The 21,935-nt window shown below is 40.1% G+C and overlaps 1 protein-coding gene across 3 annotated transcripts in view; it reads right to left on the bottom strand.

Moving 5' to 3' along the window:
- cast (calpastatin) overlaps nt 1–21,628 on the bottom strand; it is a 36,769-nt gene extending 15,141 nt beyond the window's left edge. Inside the window, exons 1-5 of one of the 3 annotated variants that reach the window (XM_036001845.1) lie at nt 21,407–21,577; nt 11,785–11,835; nt 5,433–5,501; nt 3,208–3,339; nt 2,743–2,853 (exon numbers count right to left, since the gene is read on the bottom strand). In XM_036001845.1, coding sequence (XP_035857738.1) covers nt 2,743–2,853; nt 3,208–3,339; nt 5,433–5,501; nt 11,785–11,835; nt 21,407–21,481 — 438 coding nt within the window. In that variant the 5' untranslated portion in view covers nt 21,482–21,577. Of the gene's footprint in view, nt 1–2,742; nt 2,854–3,207; nt 3,340–5,432; nt 5,502–11,784; nt 11,836–21,406 lie in introns of all 3 variants that reach the window. The other 2 variants (XM_031277573.2, XM_031277580.2) reach the window with 2 other exon arrangements.
- Nucleotides 21,629–21,935: the final 307 nt, after the last annotated feature.

The raw sequence follows: 21,935 nt of genomic DNA, 5'->3' as shown, positions 1-21,935 counted from the left end.
ACTGCTGACATTTTTCTAATCTCTAAAGTGATTTTTTATCTCCCAGGTACAGTAGCTCACAAGAGCCTTGAAACTTATCAGCCGTGTTAAGATGTATAAATATTAGGGGGCGTAACGATACACGTATTCGTATTGAACCGTTCAGTACGAGGCTTTTTATTAGGTACGCATTACGATCCGAATGATTCATTGGACCAATCCAATTTCATTTAGAAAAAAAAGAGCTTAAATTGTGTGAAATATAATGTTCAACAAGGCAGCCCAAACGATGTAACAGACAATGTGCTGTCTGCCCTTCCCACTCCCAAAGAAAAACACTCTACTCCAGTCAGGCATGCCATGCTGAACTAGCTCGTTGCAATATGGCTAGTAACGTTAATGCAAATATTACCAGACCAGAATTAGAATATCCTCCAATAACCAACAGGTCTGGCATTTGGAGCCACTTTGGTTTCCCTGTAAATTATGAGGGTGATGGCAAGAGAGTGGTGGATAAAAAAACAACAGTATGTTGCATCTGCTACACGAGAACAGGCTACACCAGTGGGAATACTACAAACATGTCAACTAATTTACGCCGACATCACCTTAGTGTGTCAATAACTGGAACTAGATGAAAACGAGAAGCAACACACACACTACAAACTATCCCCGCAGCATTTAAGCAGCAATTTCCAACTGATTTAAACAGGGCAAAAGACATCACTGCAGCGATTGGTACATTTATAGCTGCGGATAAGAGACCCTACTCTGTAGTGGATAACGCAGGTTTTACGAACATGGTTAAAGTAATTGAGCCCCGTTAAACTATTCCTTCACGAGCCCATTTCAGCCAGACCATAATTGCTGCTTTGTACAAAAAAAACAAAAGCCCAAATAGAGAACCAATTGTCTTAAGTACCAGCAGTGGCTCTGAAAGCTGTAACATGTATATATTTTTAAAAGGAGCTGTTTTTGCTTATATGCTGCTAAGAAGACACCCCAGAAGATGGTAAAGTCAAGTCAAGTATAGCTCTGTCATTGTTCAAAATACTTTATGATGTTAGTTTTAATAAATTAAAAGAAATTGTAAATATCAAGTAAATTTCTCTGGCATTTCTTTCTTTTTGATATTTCGAAACCGTACCGAACCGTGACACCACTGTCTCGTATCAAACCGAACCGTGAATTTTGTGAACCGTTACACCCCTAATAAATATGGCTAAAAATATGGACGGTTGGTTAAAATGTATAACATTATGAAAAATATGAGTTCATGCCAATGACCATAGTTTGTTTGATGAGCCAGCACGGCCAGCAGGTGTAATCAGCCTAACAGCCTTGGTTAGCACCACGGTATGTCATTCTTAATTGTTTATTTTTTATTTGAACATCCTAAAACTAACAGCCATTCTCAGGCTTAAGCGTGATTTTTTATGGTTCTGCGGAGGCTCCATCCAGAGCTTTCGCCATAGCCTACGTAAGTGGCCTGAAGTTTATACTTGTGTGGTGGTGTGCGCATCGATCTAATAGCAGGGCTGGCATGTATGCCTGGGGAGTGTGTGGTAGAGCGAGTGAGAGGGTGACGGTGATTATCTTTGGAGCGAGTACCGACTCTAGGGGCATAGTGAGAGAAACATAAATCATGCTTTAGCTGCAGGCTGCAGGTCCCAGGTGTCGATGAAAAGCAGAAACAGGTTATCACCATAGAGTGAACATTGGATATTGTACGAGAGCAATAACGTTCATAAATCCGTGATTGATGACGAGGGTTTCTTCTGCTCTCTGCCGGCCTTCCTTTACCCCGTTTTCCCCTTTTATACAGTCTATAGTCACCCACCCCTGCCCCCCTGCATCTACTACTCTGAATATTTCATGGATTTGTGAGTACTGATAAACTTGATGTGGCTTTTTTTTATTGCTTGTGTGAACAGGTGAAACGGCCATTTCAGTGTTTAGGCCTCAACACTTCCACGCCACGACTCAGGCCTGCAACAGGGTTTTTTGATTCCATTTTTAGTTTTAGTTGCTGAGTGAGAGAGTGTGTGGGCCCACAGAACATTGTTGAGGTTCACATGTTAAATATGTACTTTTGATAAACAATTTCAGAGAGAATTGAAGATAATAAGAGGAGCAACAATTATCTTTGTGTTTATTAATATTGGGTACTATTTTTATTTGCATTTATTTTTTAATTGATCTGAAGGGATATTGTTTTGTGTACCTTTTTACTAATACCTAACTTAATTGGTCTTATTGCATTCAAAGTACTTGGTTGTTCATATTTCATTATAGCCAATTCATGTTTTGGAACTGTTTAATAGGGTACATACAATTAAGACACCAGATTAAAAAAAAAACCTAATAAGAGGCAGATACTTTTATTATACTTGCTTAATCTTATTGGAGTCACCGCCAGTTATTTTTAATTTCAGAGACAATGGACCCATTGTACTACTACATAGAGAAGATTTACATAGCTGCATCGGGCGGGTGTTACATGTGCATTTAGAAAGGCTGTTCTTAAGCAGCTGACACACAAATTGTGTAAGTTGGAGTTTCCCACAAGCACATGGCTTGACCAACAGGGACTCACAAGACATTACAACTGGACAGCAACACAACCTCAATAAGAATTAGGGTTGATAAAATTAAGGAAAGTACCTGCAAGCTGCCTAATTGGTAGAAAATCAATCATTTCAGTGAAATGATCAGCAGTAATGTAAATAAAAAGAAAAGCACCGAGCATGAGGATATCATTACCTTTGACATCCCTTTAGGACCGCCCCTCGCCCCTGCTGATGTCATGTCAACAAAGGTAGCCCCAGCGGACGACATGTCAATAACAGTAGCACCTGCCGGCGTAGTGTTAGTCTACAAACCAAGGAGCACGTGTTTAAAGAAAGTCATGGGAAAGTTATTCAGCTTCACAGTCTGTGACGAGCATTCATCCCAAGCGTGATGATATGAGAGCTCATTCATGTGATACAGCAAGTGTTCAGCTTCTGAAAGGTCAAGATGTTTGGGTTGCTGAGCCAGAGAGACACAGAGGAGGTAAAAACATGTTTTTGCCAAGATGAAAAGAAGATGAAGCCAGTGATGAAGAGATGTGAGCTGCGTCACAATGAGGACACGCTCAGAGCGCAGAAGAAAGCAGTGGTTCATGTTACATCACACCAAACAGCCAAAAGCCCCCTCCATTTTTATTTAGGCATCCAGTCCGTCTACCTCTGGCATGGCTTTTCCTGCTGTCCCAATTGAAGCACTTCCTCCTGTTGTGACACCACTCTGTGTGGCTCCGCCTGTTGCTGTGGTAACCAGCCCAGGCTTTGTAGCCATGGTGGATCCTGACGATGCCTTCTGCAACGCACCGGGTGTGGAAATGTTAAATTAATTAAATCCAATTAATTTTTAAAAGGGGAAATCCAATCCACCGATTTTACATACAAATGTCATTTTACTTGTCATGAGTACTACTCAGCCTGTGTAAACGGCTGTATAATGTCTTCTGCGGCTCCAAAGATAGCTCAGAAAATTACCCTGATGACATCACCTTGACATCATCAGGATTCTCTCGACTTGGGGCTAAAACACACTAAAAAGTTATATACAAATTTATAACTGAAAGAATCCGTTACAAACTAGGGGGCAATATGTTTGAAATAGGTAGATGTTTGCCAGACAGGGAGCATTTAATTAATTTATGCTATTGGTTGCATTATGGGAAATGTAGGATCTAGTACAGCAGTCTGACGACAAACATCTGACAGTTATTATTTGGTCAGTTTCCTATGACATGGGCATAATATGAATAAGCTGATTATTCATTATTATATTAGCCATATAATACATATTATATATACAGTAAAAGTAGTAGTAAATAATGTAAATAACATTAATAACTTAATTATCAGCATCCCTGTGTCGATTAAAGTTAAGAATCAGAGCTCTTGATCATTTTCACCACAGAAACACAGAGATGCTGCTACACATAGTAAGCTTGTTGAGCTAGTTGTACGCTATAATGCTGAATGTTTTAAAAATCCGATATCTGTGGCATATGTGGTGATGTTAATGCCATATGACCTCTATAATATGGATGTGTGTTCCTGTAATAGGCTGTTTTAATCAGGACCACAGCTTTTTACTTGCATTTAATATAGCCAGTGTTAGCAACCAGAAGCTAAAAGACTAAACCAGAAATGGAACAGGCCGCATTAGGACAATACTCAAATACTTAAAGTCAGGATATCTTCGCCTCTGATGCTTCCATTTTGAACATTCTTTTTAAATCTGTCCCCAACTTTATGGAAGTGAAACATTAAATCACTGTAGTGCCCCTTAAATTGAAAAAAAGAGGTAAAGATAGTCCTTTAGAGGGCCTTTATTGATGCACCATAGTGGTTGTTTCTATGGCTCCACCACATGCACAGACACTGCACTGCTACTGATACATGAGCAGCTGTATCCCACTATGGCAAAGTAGGAATGAAAAGGGACACCAAGGTCCATCCTAGGTCTAGCCTATAAATATCTTGGTAAGTTTAAAACATGTCATTGTCTCACAGTATACTATTTTAAATAGTGTTGCACCTATTTTCTGCACACAGGCACTTATTAAAGTTAAAATAGTCCACCGAAGCATTTCTCTATGAGTCAGGCTCCAAAATAGACAACGTCGAAGCCCAGTTGTTGAAGGCCAAGTGAATGTAGTTCATGCAGAACCAAGCAAAGGCAGCATAGTGCTGCCCCAGTGTGTGATTTCACATAGGATGCCCTGCCTTCTGGGTGCAAAAGAGGCATGCATGTAACACAACAGCATCGGCGTCTGTTGTGTGGGAGCCGATCCCGCCGCATTAATCAACCACGTGAACCCAACCAACAAACCTATAAAGTCTTTGTTGAAGTCTGCCAAGTGTTTTCTAGCAACAGACATCATGCTGGTATGTTGAAAAAGAACCAAGATCCTAAAAATAAATGTGCAAAACTGACCTGTAGTCATAAACTGTTTTATAGTCAAAATTCCTGAGTTCTTGATTAACATACTGGTGAATTACTTTAACATGTCCAGTTCATTTAAACAAAGATTTAAGAGCTATCGTAACATTTGGAAATTACTCCAATCCACAACACATCAAACGGAACATGAAGGGTCATTCACTTCAATCTATTGTTTGAGAGCAGCTTTAAGAGGTTAAACTGCTTCCCACTGAGAAACTGGGTGTTACCTCTCTTGTGCTTGTATGGAAGGAAACGGCAACTTTTCTTTTCTGTGTGCTACTACTCTGACACAGCTTAACCTATTCCCTCACTCTACTTAAAACTACTAAAAGTATGAAGCTGGAACAGGAGAGGAAGTAACAATACTACGCATAGTCCAGATAATGAGTGGGTCAGAGGTCAGTCAGACAACAATCCACTGTTACAGGGCATTGAAGAGAAATGTTTTATACCTCAAACTGTGTAGGCTTCACAGTGGAGACCTGGGCTGCCAGTTTGGGTGTGGCCTGGCCAGGCTGCGACTAGAAAGAGACAAATAGAGAGAGAGAGAGAGAGAGAGAGAGAGAGAGAGAGAGAGAGAGAGAGAGAGAGAGGTTACTTAAAATCTAACAAGAAACTATCATAATCATTTCAAGGTTTACACAGAGCAATGTGTCGGTTTCACAAGAGCCAACATTTATGAAAAATTTAGAAACAAAACACACCATGCAGCTCATTTCTGGATGGAGAAGAAAAACATGTTTGTCAACAGGTTTAAACTTACATTTTTAAGGAAAAAAAAAAGAGAAAGACAGAAAATGACAGAGATCGAGAGGTAACAATCTATTATAATGGCCACCAACACATCCATCATACTGCAGTCAGAGGTGCTTGATTAAAGCGCTACATACATTCCAGACTGAAGGGTGTGACTGTTTGACAGCAGAGAGCAAAGGCTGAGTATTGTTGTTGTCTGCAGGCGCCTCACAACCAACAACAATGACAAAAACTATAGGATTCACAACTTGCTCTTCAGCTGACGTCACACAGTGTAAGATTATCACTGAGACAATTCCCATCAGTCTTTAAAGAGTCAACGAGGTTAGCCTTTAAATTGGGCCAACCAAATGCAGCCATTTCTCAAACTCACACGGCAGTGATATCTGTGCTGCACTGTACTTCCTCACACTAACTAATGTATCAAACTGTGTCAGTGTTGCTGTGATCTCAGACTTCCTCTTGATAAGATTTGAGGTTTTTTTTTAGCTGAGGCTATTTTCTGTTCAGTCACAAAAAATATGCTAAAGATCCAATTCATCTGGTAATTGGCCTGGTAATCAAACTGCTGCCACAAACGATATTTTTACTCAGGAAAGATAAATATGAAGTTTATCAGGAAAGATATTAAGTCTATTGTTAAATGATAGTAAAATAAGCATACAAGCTTAGTTACTTTACCTATTGGGAGTGTCCTATTTGGTCTATTACCTTTTCCCTCTTTTTAAAGAGCCATTGCCCCGCGCCCTGCTATGCCCGGTTACACCCTGCTACGCCCTGCCACGCCCTGCAGTGCCCTACTATGCCATGAACTACTACAACTACTAGTTCATGCAGTAGAGTGTGGTCTAGACCTACTCTATCTGTAAAACGATATAAAACAAAACAAATCTAGTGCATTGACCTCATTCAGGGAACAGGGACCATACACTTTTCTTTTCTGTCTAAAGGAAAGTCCTCACTCACTTAGACAGAACAATTACAAAACTGATATTTCTTTACAATGTAAAGGACCATTGTTTTTTTAATCCACCACTCTCTTGGCATCACCCTCATAACTTACAGGGAAACCAAAGTGGCTCCAAACGCCAGACCTACTGGTTATTGGAGGATCTTCTAATTCTGGTGTGGTAATATTTGCATTAACGTTACTAGCCATATTGCAACGAGCTAGTTCAGCGTAGCATGCCTGACCGTTGAGTGTTTTTCTTTGGGAGTGGGAGGAGCAGACAGCACGTTGCCTGTTACGTCGTTTGGGCTGCCTTGTTGAGTGCAGCGGCACTGAGAACATTATATTTCACACAATCTTTTATTTATTTCAGATAATTTTTTGGGGGCATTGTAGGCCTTTAATTGACAGGACAGTTGAAGACATGAAAGGGGAGAGAGAGAGGGAATGACATGCAGCAAAGAGCCCCAGGTCGGAGTCAAACCCGGGCCCACTGCGTCGAGGCGTAAACCTCTATATATGGGCGCCCGATCCACTAACTGAGCTATCTGGGCGCCCAGATTTCACACAATTTCAGCTTTTTTTTTATGAAATTGGATTGGTCCAACGAATCTTTCGGTTTGTAATGCGTACCTAATCAAAAGCCTTGTACCGAACGGTTCAATACGAATAATCCTAATATATATCCCTAATATATATATTAGAGCTGTCAGTCTTCCTCTATAATACCATTTGTATTTCATTTGTTATTTTTTTATTCGAATAATATTTGAATATTAAATGCTCAAATGCAGCCTGTTATATGTACTACACTACTCAGGCTTATGCAATGTCAATGCCAATAAGCACGTGGTTGTTGTTCCACTACAGCAGTGGTTCTCAAACTTTTTTCAATAATATACCCCCTGTGAAACATTCTCTGAGCCAAGTACGCCCTGACCAGAGCAAAGCATTTTTCGGTAGAAAAAAAAGGCTATATAAAGAGGTACATTACAGCGCTGCACCACCACTGTCTGATTGACTATTACATTACATGTCATTTAGCTGACGCTGTTATTCAAAGCGACTTACAATTGCTATATATATGTCAGAGGTTGCACGCCTCTGGAGCAACTATGGGTTAAGTGTCTTGCTCAGGGACACATTGGTTGATGTATCGCAGTGGGAATCGAACCTGGGTCTCCCACACCAAAGGCATGTGTCATATCCACTGCGCCATCACCACCCTAAACAACAACTTTGTAAGTGAAAAACACTTAAATGCTACTTCAAATGTTTAAAATCCATGACTTAATTAATTTATTATTATAGTATAATTTTTCAGGGAATTATGCATGACTGATACTTTTAAAACATATTTAAAGAAATCTCATGTACCCCCTGCAGTACTCCAAAGTACACGTTTTACCCCCATTTGAGAAACACTGCACTTGAGGGACTTCCAACATTAGCTTGGTGTCCTTGAAGGGGACCTACGTCACGGCGCATTGCATTTCTGGCACGCCGCTCTCTGTTTACATTATTTTCCACCACGCACACAACGACAAACACAAATCAACAGAGAACTCTGTAATGAAATGTTATCTAACAAGTGTAGTAAAGCGGCTCTGTGGTAAAGATTAACGGTGCTCGGTTAGCACAATGACATCATGTTAGAAAGCACAGCCGAAATGATTTGTCATAAAGTAACAATATTGTTAGCCACGATGCTAACGGCATTGATAACTAAGCCAAACGGTGCTGTTACTACTATTTTAGTGATTTAGTGAAGCAACCTGTTTCTTGCAGATTGTCACATTACTGAGAATACAGCTGTTAGAAGGTAATATATGAAGTCGAAGCTAACTCTTGACAGTAGGGCAGCTAACATTAACAGCTGTCTCCATGAAGCTCCCAGCTAAGCGCCGATAACTCGGTGGATGTTGATTTTAAAGTCATGTTAAAACTATTTCCCACCCTTCTTCTGATTTCCAGCCGCAGCCTGTCACTCCCCCCTGTACTAACGTTACTCTGTACGTTGCGTTAGCTCACAATGCCTTGAGTTTCTCACTCTCGTAAATTAGCTAACGTTAGACAACCTATTTATAAAAAAAATCCCATGTCTACGCACCTATAAGCCTCTGAGTGAGTTAACCTGTTAAGCCGTTTTACAGTTACACTGAGCTGGCAGGATGGAGGGTAAAACCAGGTTATATGTCTGAATGACTACAGGGAGTGAAGAATGAACAAGAGACGGGACAAGACAGAGAGACAGAGCGCATATGCGCTCTCTCCGACGGTTCAGAGTGGTGTAATTCACAATATTGTGAATTACACCACTCTGAACCGTCGGCAATCTGGGACTTATGATTTAGAAATGATCGCAACTCAGTCATGATTGCCTTACACACTGATTACTGTACATTTAACACAACTAAAGGTCATAACCCAGCTCAGGATTAGCATATATGGGCAATAGCCTATTACAACTGATGCATTAGAAGGAGAAGGAAGTAAGAGGACCAATATTACAGCAAATAAATAATAATCAACATGCCCCTACCTGTCCTATATTACTTCCTTTTTTCTCTTTTGACATGTTTTTTCTGTTTAGAAATAATTATTATTCAACTGACTGTTGGAGGGTCAACATAATGCTGTTTAGAGAGAGGAAGTGGCACAAAGGAGGAAGTGAGGTCACAAGCAGCCAGGGCATCCCATGTCATGTTGCTTCTGTTACTGCAGGAAATGTTGATTAATGCACATGCTAAGTTACCACAAAAAATAACTGAAAGAAAGGAAGGAAGCAGAGTTGTGCTGCATGCTGGGTGGTAATGCATGATGAGTCAGATGTGTTTTGGACCCTTGTGTTGTCTTCCTGTCAACCTTGAAAAAAACACTTTCTCTACGTTTTTGACACATTTTTTTCATTGATGATATAAACATGTGTTTCTACAAGAAGCTTTTTATTGTTTTCATTTGAAGCAATAGTGCGACATCATAGGAAATGCTGCTTTCTTTTTTGCTTTCTTGCTGAGAGTTAGATGAGATGATTGTTACCACTCTCATGTCTGTACGGTAAATATGAAGCCACAGCTGGCAGCCGGTTAGCAAAACTTAGCATAAAGACTGGAAACAGGGGGAAACGGCTAGCCTGGCTACCCTGCTATGGGTACAACACAGACATAATTTGAAGATACACTGAATAAGTAATTTCATTTGATTAAAGGGCTTGTGGTCACAGTGGTGTGTTACCTTCTTGTCATAACATGTCAGATTACTCATCGGAAATAATTACATCATGTCCCTGTGACCAAATGAATGACATCATTACTTACTGTGCTCTATACTTTACTTTTACAGAAAAGCTCTTAAAGACCATTTCCGAACTTAATTAGGAACTTGCCACACATTTTAAATCAAAGTGAAAGACCAAACCATGGAAGCATGTGTTTACCTACTGATCTCAAGTTAAAGTGACATCGCTTTTTTGCTCTTTGACCCCCCTGCATTAATTAGCATCCACATGCATTTGCATAACCGTCTGTGTAGTCTCGCTTTGACAGACCTTCCTCCACAGCGCTGCGGAAGACGGTCTGGCTAGTCCACACAGCATTCCGGGATGGGAGAAAAACGTGCTCTGGTTTATTGGCATGTCTTTAAACCAATGACAATCGTCATGGGCGGCGCTAGGCGCCGCATGGAGCCCCGGTGCCTCTGCAAAATAGCCTCAGGAAGGAACTTGTTTTGGTGGAACAATGTATACGTTCAAAAGTTGTTTTAGTTGTGCAACAGAAAACTCAGATTGGACAGATAGTCTAGCTAGCTGTCTGGATTTACCCTGCAGAGATGTGTGGATTAGTTAACCATAGTCCTCATAAATCCACCGGAGTTTAAAATTCCAACACAAAGAAAGCATAAGGTAACGGACATCTGGTCGAAAGAAGGACATACAGCGGAATTTCCGGCGGCAACGGAGCAATCCCGGAAGTGGAAGTTGGTGGATATAGACTTCCATCAGTGAGGAGATCTATTTTGAAATAAAACAAACAAAAACTTCTCCCCCGAGGCTTGGTCTGAGATCAAAACCTTTGCACAAGTGCCCCACCAGCCCTGCCTTCAGATGCCAGTTAACAAAAGACAGGTTGGGCAGCACATAAAGCAAATCATCCAGATATACTTTTGCAATAGGCAAACAATTATTTCATTCACAGCCTATTAGGGAAACAATGCACCGTATAACAGACAGGATGGGCACTACATAGTGTGTTTACAAGATGACTCTTGCTGTATCAAATTATAAAAATGATCAATAATACATAAATTTGGAACAAAGTTTTCTCAGAGAAAAGAAGAAAATGTATATGCTATGCCTATACACATTATTTGCATAACGGCAAGAAAAGTCATTAAACTGTAAGCAAGTTTAAGTTAAGCATTTATTATCTACTCCTTCACTCATCGATGAGGTTCAGTTGTATGTCTAAAGCTAAAGCAGAGGTTTGTTATTACAACAAACTGAACTCTGTGCTCACCTGAGACCCATCCAAACACTTTGCATGCTTTCTGTGTGCTGTAACCCCAAACTGCAGCATTCCTACATTCCTCATGCAGGCTGTTCTCTGCTAGATAACATACTGTCCATCCACTGACACAATACAAACAGCACACATACAGTGCAAGCTAAAGTTTTTAGCACATGCCTTACATATTATACCAACTGACCATTGAATTTGGACAGAAAATCATTAAGCCTCCATCATCATCTTTAGCTTTTCACAGAAACCCACATTAGGGGAACAGAAGCTAGCCCCAAATAGTATGTGACTTTGGCTTTGATTTACACAGCATGACTTTTCTCACACAGCCAAGATGAGTAGTCATACATGGGGTGGACAAAGTAACAGAAACACCTTAAAATCTAATATATCCTATTAAACCCCTGCAGTAAATGTTACCTTTATGATGCTATTACAGTGTTGCTGACACTGTAATTCAATACTGCAGATTGTGATGTCACTATGCTATGCAGCATTACTCAGTGTTCCTGTTATTCTGTCCAGCCCTGTACACAGACAAAATAAACGTGTGCAAATGGTAGACATTTCACACAGTTGTACCTGGTAGAAATTTTGTCGGGGTAAGGGAAGGGGCCGATAGTTGCCGTGTATCTGTTTTATAAGGGACATATAAACAGCTGTTAAACAGAAGATCACAGCTGACAGACAAGAAAGACTGTGAACCAGGGCAGATGTAGACTGAAACATATAAGCACTATGATACATGTGAACACATACACTTAACCATATATGCACAGAGAGCCTGACGTATATTCTCAATCAATGCCATTACAAGTCACCAGGATTTTAAGTCCATGTCGGGCTCATACAGATCTACAAAGAAGCAAGTGATCAAACAGTTTATGGGACTGACAGCAAGAGGGAATTCTGTTCTCAAAGCAGCTGCAACCTCCGTTCATCAAAACCCGAGAAGTCACACAGACAAGTTTTAAAAATCTGACAGTGAGACATAAATCCTAAAAACCAAAACCCACTTTATTTGAGGTGCTTGATCATATCTCCGTGGTGAGACACATGATGACACCGACACATACACTTACACAATCTGCATGCACATAGACTGAAGCCACAGAGCTTTGGCTTTTGTAGCAGCAACCAGTGAGGACAACACTGACTGACGTAGTTGGGGACAGGACACTGATATGAACATCATGGCCATTCTAGGAGAGCTGTGGTGTGTGTGATCAAAATAGACAAGATTTGAGAGTGTGGATGATGGCAAGAGAGTGCCATTTGAAACCACTGCTCATTTCAAACTGGCATTCATGCAGTTTGACACATCATCTCAGACGGAAACTGTCGACGTGCTCGAGGTTTGCCGCTTGACTGCTTGTCCAGTTTTAGATGGCTACAATGCCTGCACTTTCGATAAACCTCAGACCAAGAGGGGACCTGCTCTCTGCATGACGCATTTAACTCACTAAGTATTTGTTCAGTCAGAAGTAAAGAAACAATGCAGTATATCCAGGCATTACCTAGCAACAGCTTTCAAAGCAGTAGCTTGTGCCTGTAATGAAAACTGATGACTAATGCTGGGCCCCACCCAACAAACCACAGACATGTAGACACGAGAATATGGCTGAAAGCAGCTTCGTAGCTTGTGCTACGATTTCAGTATAGCACTGGCAACTGACTAAATGGTCAGTAGTGATAATACGGATCACCTTGGCTCAGTGGGGGAAATGACGAATGCTGCAGTCAGTGTTACAAGGAAAGAATGTGGAGCAGAAGTGTAAAAGTACCAACGAAGCTAACTGTTGTCGTCTGACTGAGGTTCCAGTGCAGAGCTGCATGAAGAATGAATATTATTGTTGTAGGGAAGATCTTATGATGAGCAAACAGACAGCTGGGTAAACTCAAGATTGATGTCATTAGTCACACCTACTGTTATATGTTACTTGTGCAAACATTGTGCTGTGAATACGCATTACAGTCACATGAATGACAGGAGAGAAGAAAAAAAACTTTAACAGCACTGTACTGGTTTCATGTATTAGTTTATCACACTGTACTCCGCTTCATTCCGTGCAGGGTGAATATATGTTACTTCTCTCGGTTTGGTTTTCATTCATCAGCTTTTTATTGCAAACTAACATACATTGTTACAACTAAGAATCAAGAGGAGAAGCACATGCAGTGATCTTCTATTTCACAGCATTTGTTCTATATTTGTCCATCATGTTCACACTGACGCACACTTTTTTTTTTTTTCCTTTTTTTTTTTTAAATCAACAATAACCAGCAAACCCTAGTTTATAGAAGTCTGGATACCGTTAGATAATTTTGTTTAAAGCCCCATTAGCAGTTGCTGTCAGATCCTGATGCCGTATTAATTATTATTAAACATTAGTGCAGTGCACTCATAGTATATACAGATGATTATTTACTGTTTATTTTGTTGTTACCTTGGCGACAACTGCTCTCTGGGTCCATAAAATGATACCACTAACACAGTAATCTTCAGTCCTCAACTTTTCTTAACTTGACATGCGAAAGGCAGCTAACCTGACCACTACAAACTGCTCTCACACAAACACAACATGGCGAACTGCTGTTAGATGCCAACACAGAACGATAAGCCTCCAACCATCTGATCGTAACCACAGCAGTAATTCGACAGGTATCAGTCAGACAGGAAGCCTTCCACACACACAGACATTTACAAAAGAGCGAGCATGAAGTGGAAATGCAGTCCAGATACATACCATAAGTCTGATTGTGAGTGTGTTTCCTCTATATATGTATGCTGCTGTGTATACTACCAAGATGCTCTCTTGAGGCTGGTTCACCTTAGATTCCCGCCGTGGAAACACTGTATGTCAAGCACACGCACATTCATACACACATATGTAAACACACATATAGAAAAATTTGCTGCTCCACCTTCATGAAAGGGGCACAACAAGCCTGTGCTGCTCTGGCTCCACCTTCTCAGTCACAAGGCAGCAGAGCAGGCTCAGTCAGATTGGACAGTCGGACACACAAAGACCCACCCACTGCTCACTGCCTGCCAGGAAAAATAAATAAGCCTGCTTTAGGGAAACTTTGGGCTGGGTCGGGGCAGGCTTTGAGAGGAGGGATGTTGCAGTACGATAACAGACAAGATGGCCTACACTTAGATATTCACAGGAACAGTTACGGGGAGAGTTGAAGGATGAAGCTGTGATGATGAGGCAGAAGTGGATTTGCTGCAGCAGTCTTGTTTGGCAGAGTCTGGGTGTGCCTGAGAGACTCACTGCTTAGGAATCTAGACTGCAGAGCCAGTGTGTGTGTGTGTGTGTGTGTGTGTGTGTGTGTGTGTGTGTGTGTGTGTGTGTGTGTGTGTGTGTGAGAAGAGAGGAAATGGGATCGTCCCACATTGTCCAATCCACACCAGAAGACAGACAGAGCAGAGAAAAAGAAAAACTGTAAATTAAAGAAAGACACAACTGGGCAGAAAACATTCAGACATGTTTTCTCTGGCCTTTCACAACTTTTTAAAGTAGCCCCTGAACAAAGGAACAGACAGGAAACACATCTTCTGGACAGCAGCCAGAGGTTACGTAAGAATTTTAGAAACACAGCACTGTTACCTTTACCATCTAAACACACACACACTTTCAGCAATGATTAGTTGATAGTTTGGCATATGCTTAAATGAATCCAGACACTTTAACTACTTTTCAGATTAAGCACAAAACATGTCAAACATGTTAAAGGGGGAGGTTTTTGGAGAACAGCACCCCCCTGTGTCTAAAATACTCATAGCACTTAGATGAAAATAAATAGAGGGTTGTCCGAACATCATCTGAAACTGCTCTGTGGGCTCACTTTGTCTGCCAACTTGTGTATCAGTCTGTTGTATTATGCTGAATGGACACTATGGACACTGCCATAACTAATGCAAAGCAAATTAACAATTTGAATATTACTAAAACTGTCCTAGGTTATACATAACAAAACGTTTCAGTGTTGTTTGGTGTTATTTGCTCTGTGTTTAGCAAAGAATTTGGCATGACATTTATTATTTACGTCATCCCACAGTGAACTGTTAAGAACCATATTTATTCTCTTGGAAGCATTTCTGAACATAAATTAGGGCTGGGCAATATATTGATTTCATATCGATATCGTGATATGTGACAAGATATCGTCTTCGATTTTGGATATTGTAATATCGTAATATGACATAAGTGTTGTCTTTTCCTGGTTTTATGAGCTGCATTACAGTAAACCAGACTGTTCCATCTGTTCTATTATTTGCCTTTACCCACTTAATCAGTATATCCACATTACTGATGATTATTTATCACAAATCTCATGTAAATATTTTGGGAAAGCAGCAATTGTCAACCGTACAATATCTTTGCAATATCGATATCGAAGTATTTGGTCAAAAATATTGTGATATTAGATTTTCTCCATATCGCCCGGCCCTAACATAAATAAACTTGCTTTAAAGGGTAACTACGATTTTTCCACCTGGACCCTGTTTTCTTATGTTTTTGTGTCTAAGTGACTGATGGGAACAACAATCTGACATTGGTCCAGTATTAAGCGAGATCGCTGCAGTCAGTAGCGGCAAAACAATACGATGTAAGTTAATAGGGTAATTGTCCAGCTTCTATTATACCTTCACAAAAGTGCTCGTTTTGCCACTGACAGGCTCAGATTAATATTCTAAGTGTCTGACAACATTATGGAAAGGATCCCTTCAGAGATAGACCTTTAAAACCTTTGAGACCTTTCTGTTTTACCAGAAACCGCTCTGAAGTCGCTAGCCCTAAACCCACCAGACTACATTTAAAAAAGCAATACTTTTAGCGTGTATAGAGCCAACATATTTCTACATGTAAATTGGTAAACTATGTGTTTATTTCAACGAAAACTAGAGTTGTAATGGTTGTAAAAGTGGAAAGACGAACGAAAACGGCTTTTCATAGTTTTATTTTGTTTCTGTTGACTTTGAATGAAATGTATTTTACAATGCTTAAATTACTGTTTATTTACATGGAGTCTGGTGGGTTTAAAAAAAAGTTACTCTTTAACTGAAAGGTCGACCTCTTTAGAAATCCTTTCCATAATGTTGTCAGACCCTTAGAATATTAATCTGAGCCTGTCAGCGGCAAAACGAGCACTTTTGTGATGGTAAATACAAGCTGCACAATTGCCCTATTAACTTAAATTGTAGCTCTGTAGAGCTTGCTTAATACTGGACAAATTCCAAAGATTGTTGTTCCCATCAGTCACTTAGACACAAAAACATAGGAAAATAGGGTGCAGGTTAAAAAAACGGTAGTTACCGTTTAACAACAGCCAAAGCAAGCTGATGATTAAAGGACGGAGGGTTATCACCTTAAATAAAGCTGCACAGAGATCAGAATTGAACATGGTAAATGTATTTTCGGTATTTTCTTTTCGAGAGGAATGGTCTGCCTTATTTCTAAATTCATCTAAATTGCCCTCTTTATTAAAAGGGCAGGTAGGCAAATATGCTCAACGTTTTGCACAATCCCTGCCCTGGCATCTCCGTGGCAGAAATGTGTGTCTGTTGTGGGACCGTTCAAAATAAACTTCTCTAACAGCTTCACCCTGATTGACTCCATAAACACAACAGAGCCTTCCCCTTTGCTTTTGTGTCTTTGACTCTGTGAGTGTTTATGTGTGTGCGACAGAGCTGGCATGTTTTATGCATGCCTATACTAGATCCAAACGCCTTACTTGGTAAACCCTGGTAACATTTATCTTTGTTGACAACTAATGAGCTTATGCAGACCGTGCGCACCCACCCATCCAGGCAAATTGGCCCATCAAAGCTGGGAACGGGGGGGGGGGGATTCTACTCTGAATCTCTGATTCTGGTTTTAGGAGCTCACAGGAAAAGTGGGAGGCTGTAACATATCATGTTTCTTAAACTAAGTCTGTGGGAAAATACAGGACTGGTGTTGTATACTTTTGCTGGCAAGAGATCCCAATGAAAACATTTCACATTGAATCCATACTGGTAGAACTTAGAGGGATTGAGGCGTGTTTTACTGTTTTGCCAAAAAGTTCTGGAGGTTATAAAAGAGTGTGTGAATCCGTAAAAAGAACAGTACCTGCCAGAAGGAATACTCTATGTGTTAGGGCTGTGCAATAAATCAAAATAATTTTAATCGCGATTACGATTTGGCTCCTAATGATTAAAAAAAAAACAGACTAATCGCAAAACTCGATTATTTTGCACATTACATTTTGCAAGTAAACTCTTATTTCGTCTTGTGTTCTGAATGGAGAAAAAAAAAATTCAAATGGGAAAAGTATTAAGGGACATTTTACAGTTCAAGATGTTTTCACTGTTGATTTGTTTAACTGTTTCACTGTTTAAAGTTCAATAAATGCAACATCTTTCCAAAACACAATGAGTATTCGTGTTTACTAGTTTGACTAAAAACACTGGAAAGTATCCATCTAATCTCACACACATTTTCAGTCAATGATTGCATATATTTTCCTTGAAATTAAGTTAATGTATTCTGTTTCATCTATTGGATTTTTGAAATGAAATACAACTGTCTGCATCAAGCTAAATGTAACTTTCTCTCACAAGCCAAATTTACTCAAATATTATTACTCCTATAAGGGATGTTCCTATATCCAAATTCCATATTTGGTGAAACATAAATGCATTTTATTAAAACATTTGTCCTTTCTCACTTACTTTGGTATTACTTGGTTTAGTCTACCAAAAACACAAACCAAACCAGCGCTTTAGCACTCATCAGATATTCTTTGCATCACTGTTGAGGATTGCAGAGCAAACAATAGTGTTATTGTCTGATGCGTGTTGTTCCCATTGTCTGGACATCCACTCTGTGTAAATGAGCTTGTTTGAGATAAGGATCCCATTACTGTGAATATTTTTTATTTTTGTTAAGGGTGCCATATCACTGTGTCGTAATGCATTTTAAGGTGCAGGCTATTGACTTGTGGTGCATTCAAGAGTGGTTGAAATGCTTGGAAATCTAAGATAGGAGAGTTGGCTGTTGAACAGCGCTGCCTGTATCGCAAAGCTGAAATCAAAATCAAACCCAGAGAACACACATGGGCCATGAGAAAAGGGATAATGTAAATGTTACAGCTCCATTCAATAGAAATCATTTCTTTTTAATTAAAACATTTGATTGTAGAGTAGTGACATCAGTACATCAATATCAAAAAGAGTGACAATGATAAAAAAAAAAAAAAAAATAGTCACCCCTGTGAAACTCTATTCTTGTACACACACACACACACACACACACACACACACACTCACTTAACAGTAAACTATAGCTGCATGGCATGTCCATGTACCATCTCTAAATTTAGCACAGCACTTTCCTCCTGGTTTGTTGACCCACATTTCATCACACCATAAACACACAAAAACTAGACCCTTTCTCTACTAACCTACAGTATCGTTTAGATAAGGCCTATGTCTTAAATTTGCGGAGAAATCAGCGCCAAACTCTTTGCCTAACATTGAAGTATAGAACAGAATACATCTTTAGAGCACAAGAACTAAAATAACATCAATATATAGTTGGGAATAGTTACCAACTTCAGCTTTCCACTTCCATGTGTTTATGTGAAGCAATACTAAGAATCTAAATCATTATATCACATTACAATTTCCAGTTAGCGTCAGTCTGCTGGGTCTTCCATGACATCATCTTACTTGTTGGGACAAACATTACTGTATGTGGCTACGAGCACCAGCTTTTCCTCGAGCATGGTAGATGTAAACAGACAGCGGAACACATGTTCAGAGAGAGTTTTGTGCTGAACAACAACGTCTCGCTAAAGCACATTCTCCGGTTAGCCCAGAGGCCTGGAAACTCTCCCTGAGTTGCTTTTATATAACTGGCGTGACAAAAGCAGTCAACTCAAGTCAAACTGACAGTGAAGTGAGAAATCTGACGAGTCGTGACGAGACCTAGGAAATATCTCACAGGCTTCCAATGGGATAGAAAACATATTTAACATATAACACATATTTAAAACACATCTAACAGGAAATGGAAGGCTAATATTTAGCTGTGCAGGATATGTGTCAACAAAAATGTCTGTGTATTTATGCTCATGAACACAACATGCTTTCGCTCTCTTTCTTCCACAAACACATCACAAGAACTTAATACAAAATGCAATGTAATGAAGCATCTCATCAATACAGCTGATGTCTTCCTGCCTTTAGAAACATTTTATTTTTTAGCTTTGCACGCAAGTGGCTCCAAATAGCAGTGAGAGTTCTAGTAAATGGCTGTGGATGACATTTGAACTTCAGCATCCACACACCTTGTGACATGATGTACATCACACAGGCTCCAGGTGGTCTGTGGTGATTTATATCAATTTTGGATATGTTGTTTCCTTCACACTATGTTGTACTGAAGCGCAACGTTGTGCTTTAGGCTGATACAATAAAACCAACCAGTGTCAGAACCTGTTTCAAGCTCTGTTCTTATATACAATTTAGAGGTACTTTACTTGAGTATTTCCATTTTATGTTAATTTATAATTCTAGTTCACGATTAGTAAGGGTTTTTTTGACTGCTATCCTTACTAGTTTATTTTGCCCATTAAGATTTTACAAACAAAACCTGTAAAGACCTAGCAGTATGTAAAGTAGTTAGAATCAGTTCCAACGGCAACAATAAAATGCTGCTTACACGTACAATTATCACAATACACCAATTATATAATAATAATATAAAAGCTGCAGATTCGGGTGACACCTGTCACGTTGTCGTATTGTTATTATAAAAAATATCTATTATAGCTGCTTTAAGTAAGTCATTTTGAATTCTGAATGTGCAATTGTTACCTGTAATGGAGTAATTTAACACTGTGGTATTTTGACTTTAAAAACATTTAAACTCTATTAAAACAGTGCTACTGTACTTACAATATTGCTTAGTGTAGAGGTAATAAAAACGTTGTTCTCAGTAGGTTTTGAAAAATGCTGTACATGATGCACATTAGAAATCAATTACAAATCAACTGCACTAGTGTTGAAATAGTCAGTGGTATCACAGCATGCAAACACAGTGTTAAACATCCACTCAGCTTGTCTGTTTGCTATGTCTATTATCTTCTTGTCATTTTTAGACTTTGTGCATGTCCAGTCAAGATATCTTTTCTCAGTGGCCATTTCCTGTTGGTCTAAGACTGACGACAGTGAGTTGTGGGGGAAGCAGACTGCTGCAGCTGAGAATATTTGGCCCAAAACACAACAATGAAAACCTTAACCTTAACTAAAAATCTGAAAGCTATCTGTGTGCAGTCCTCCTCCCAGGAAACATATTCACCTTTAACACATAGAGTGACTCAGAGCAAACTAACACAACCCTGATAACAAAGTACTGACATCAGGAGAACCAATGTAGACCGGTCATATTTCACACTCGCTTTGTCTGCACGACATGTAAAAATGTAACAAAAGATAATGGCACTGAGGTTACAGGATGTGACCTACAGAACATCAAAATTCCAAGTTGTGCAAAGAAAAAAAGAACACTAAGCTTATTCCAGCTACACACCCTTTCATATTGCTTCATCTGCCACTGCAGACTATCACAGGAGAATGCTATTTGGGCGAGGCCTACAATTTTAAAACCCCTGTCCTGAAAAATACCAAACTAATGTTTATCTTCAATAAATGCAGGACACCTATCTCTTTTAATAACCATCACTAACAGGGGTCTATCAATTTTCCCAGTGGATGGTACTTGTAGCAACAGGTAGCAAACAATGCAGGCCTTGTCCCAGCCTTGGTTTTATTATACTACTACAAAACTCACACTGTGGTTCTGAACTCGCACAGGCTGTCCTGGAGCCTCACATTCCAGCAGAGAGAGGGAGAGAGAGAGAGAGAGAGAGAGAGAGAGAGAGAGAGTGTTGTCTGACTTGGATTGGAGCCAAGACAGTTTTCCTCCTTATGCGTTTCCCTTATAAATAGTAACAGACATACAACACACAAACATACAGGACAACCTGGACTAACTAAACAACAACTGCAAACAGAGCATTAATACATGAAGCTTGATACTTTCAAGCTGACTTACATTTACAAAACACACATGGATACTTTTAGATTAGTTCATCACAAAACCATGGCACAAGCACACACACATAGACACGCACACACATTTGCACACACCTGCTCCTCCACGGACACATCCTGCAGGGCCTGGCCGTCCCGTGGGCCTCGGATCCAGCTCAATATCTGGCCCATGTTGGCTGAAAGTGCCTACGAGCGTGTGTGTTATGTGTGAGTGTATGTCTGTTGGCCTCTGCCTTGTCTGACGGTTTGCAGCATTTTTCCAACTCACAGGGAGAGAGAGAAAGAGAGAGAGAGAGAGAGGGGGGGAGGGCGAAGGGACCAAAGGGGGGCGTGGTCCGGGAGCAGAGAGGGCAGTGGAGGAAAGGCTCAGATGTGGAAGTCATAAGAGGCTGGGCCATAACTCTCTGGGCTATAAAGGGAAGCGACCTGACCATGGACTGACACCCACCTGATAAGGGGCAACATCTGAGCTGCTTTCAACACACGCGCACACACACACACACACACACACACACACACACACACACACACACACACACACACACACACACACACACACACGCACACGCACACGCAGGTGTGTAAAACTATGCAACTTTTTAGAGCCACTTATCAACAAGCACAC

This window comes from Sander lucioperca, chromosome 6 (assembly GCF_008315115.2).
Source record: "Sander lucioperca isolate FBNREF2018 chromosome 6, SLUC_FBN_1.2, whole genome shotgun sequence".
Classification (NCBI taxonomy): Eukaryota; Metazoa; Chordata; class Actinopteri; order Perciformes; family Percidae; genus Sander; species Sander lucioperca.
This window is presented reverse-complemented; position numbering and strand designations above follow the sequence as displayed.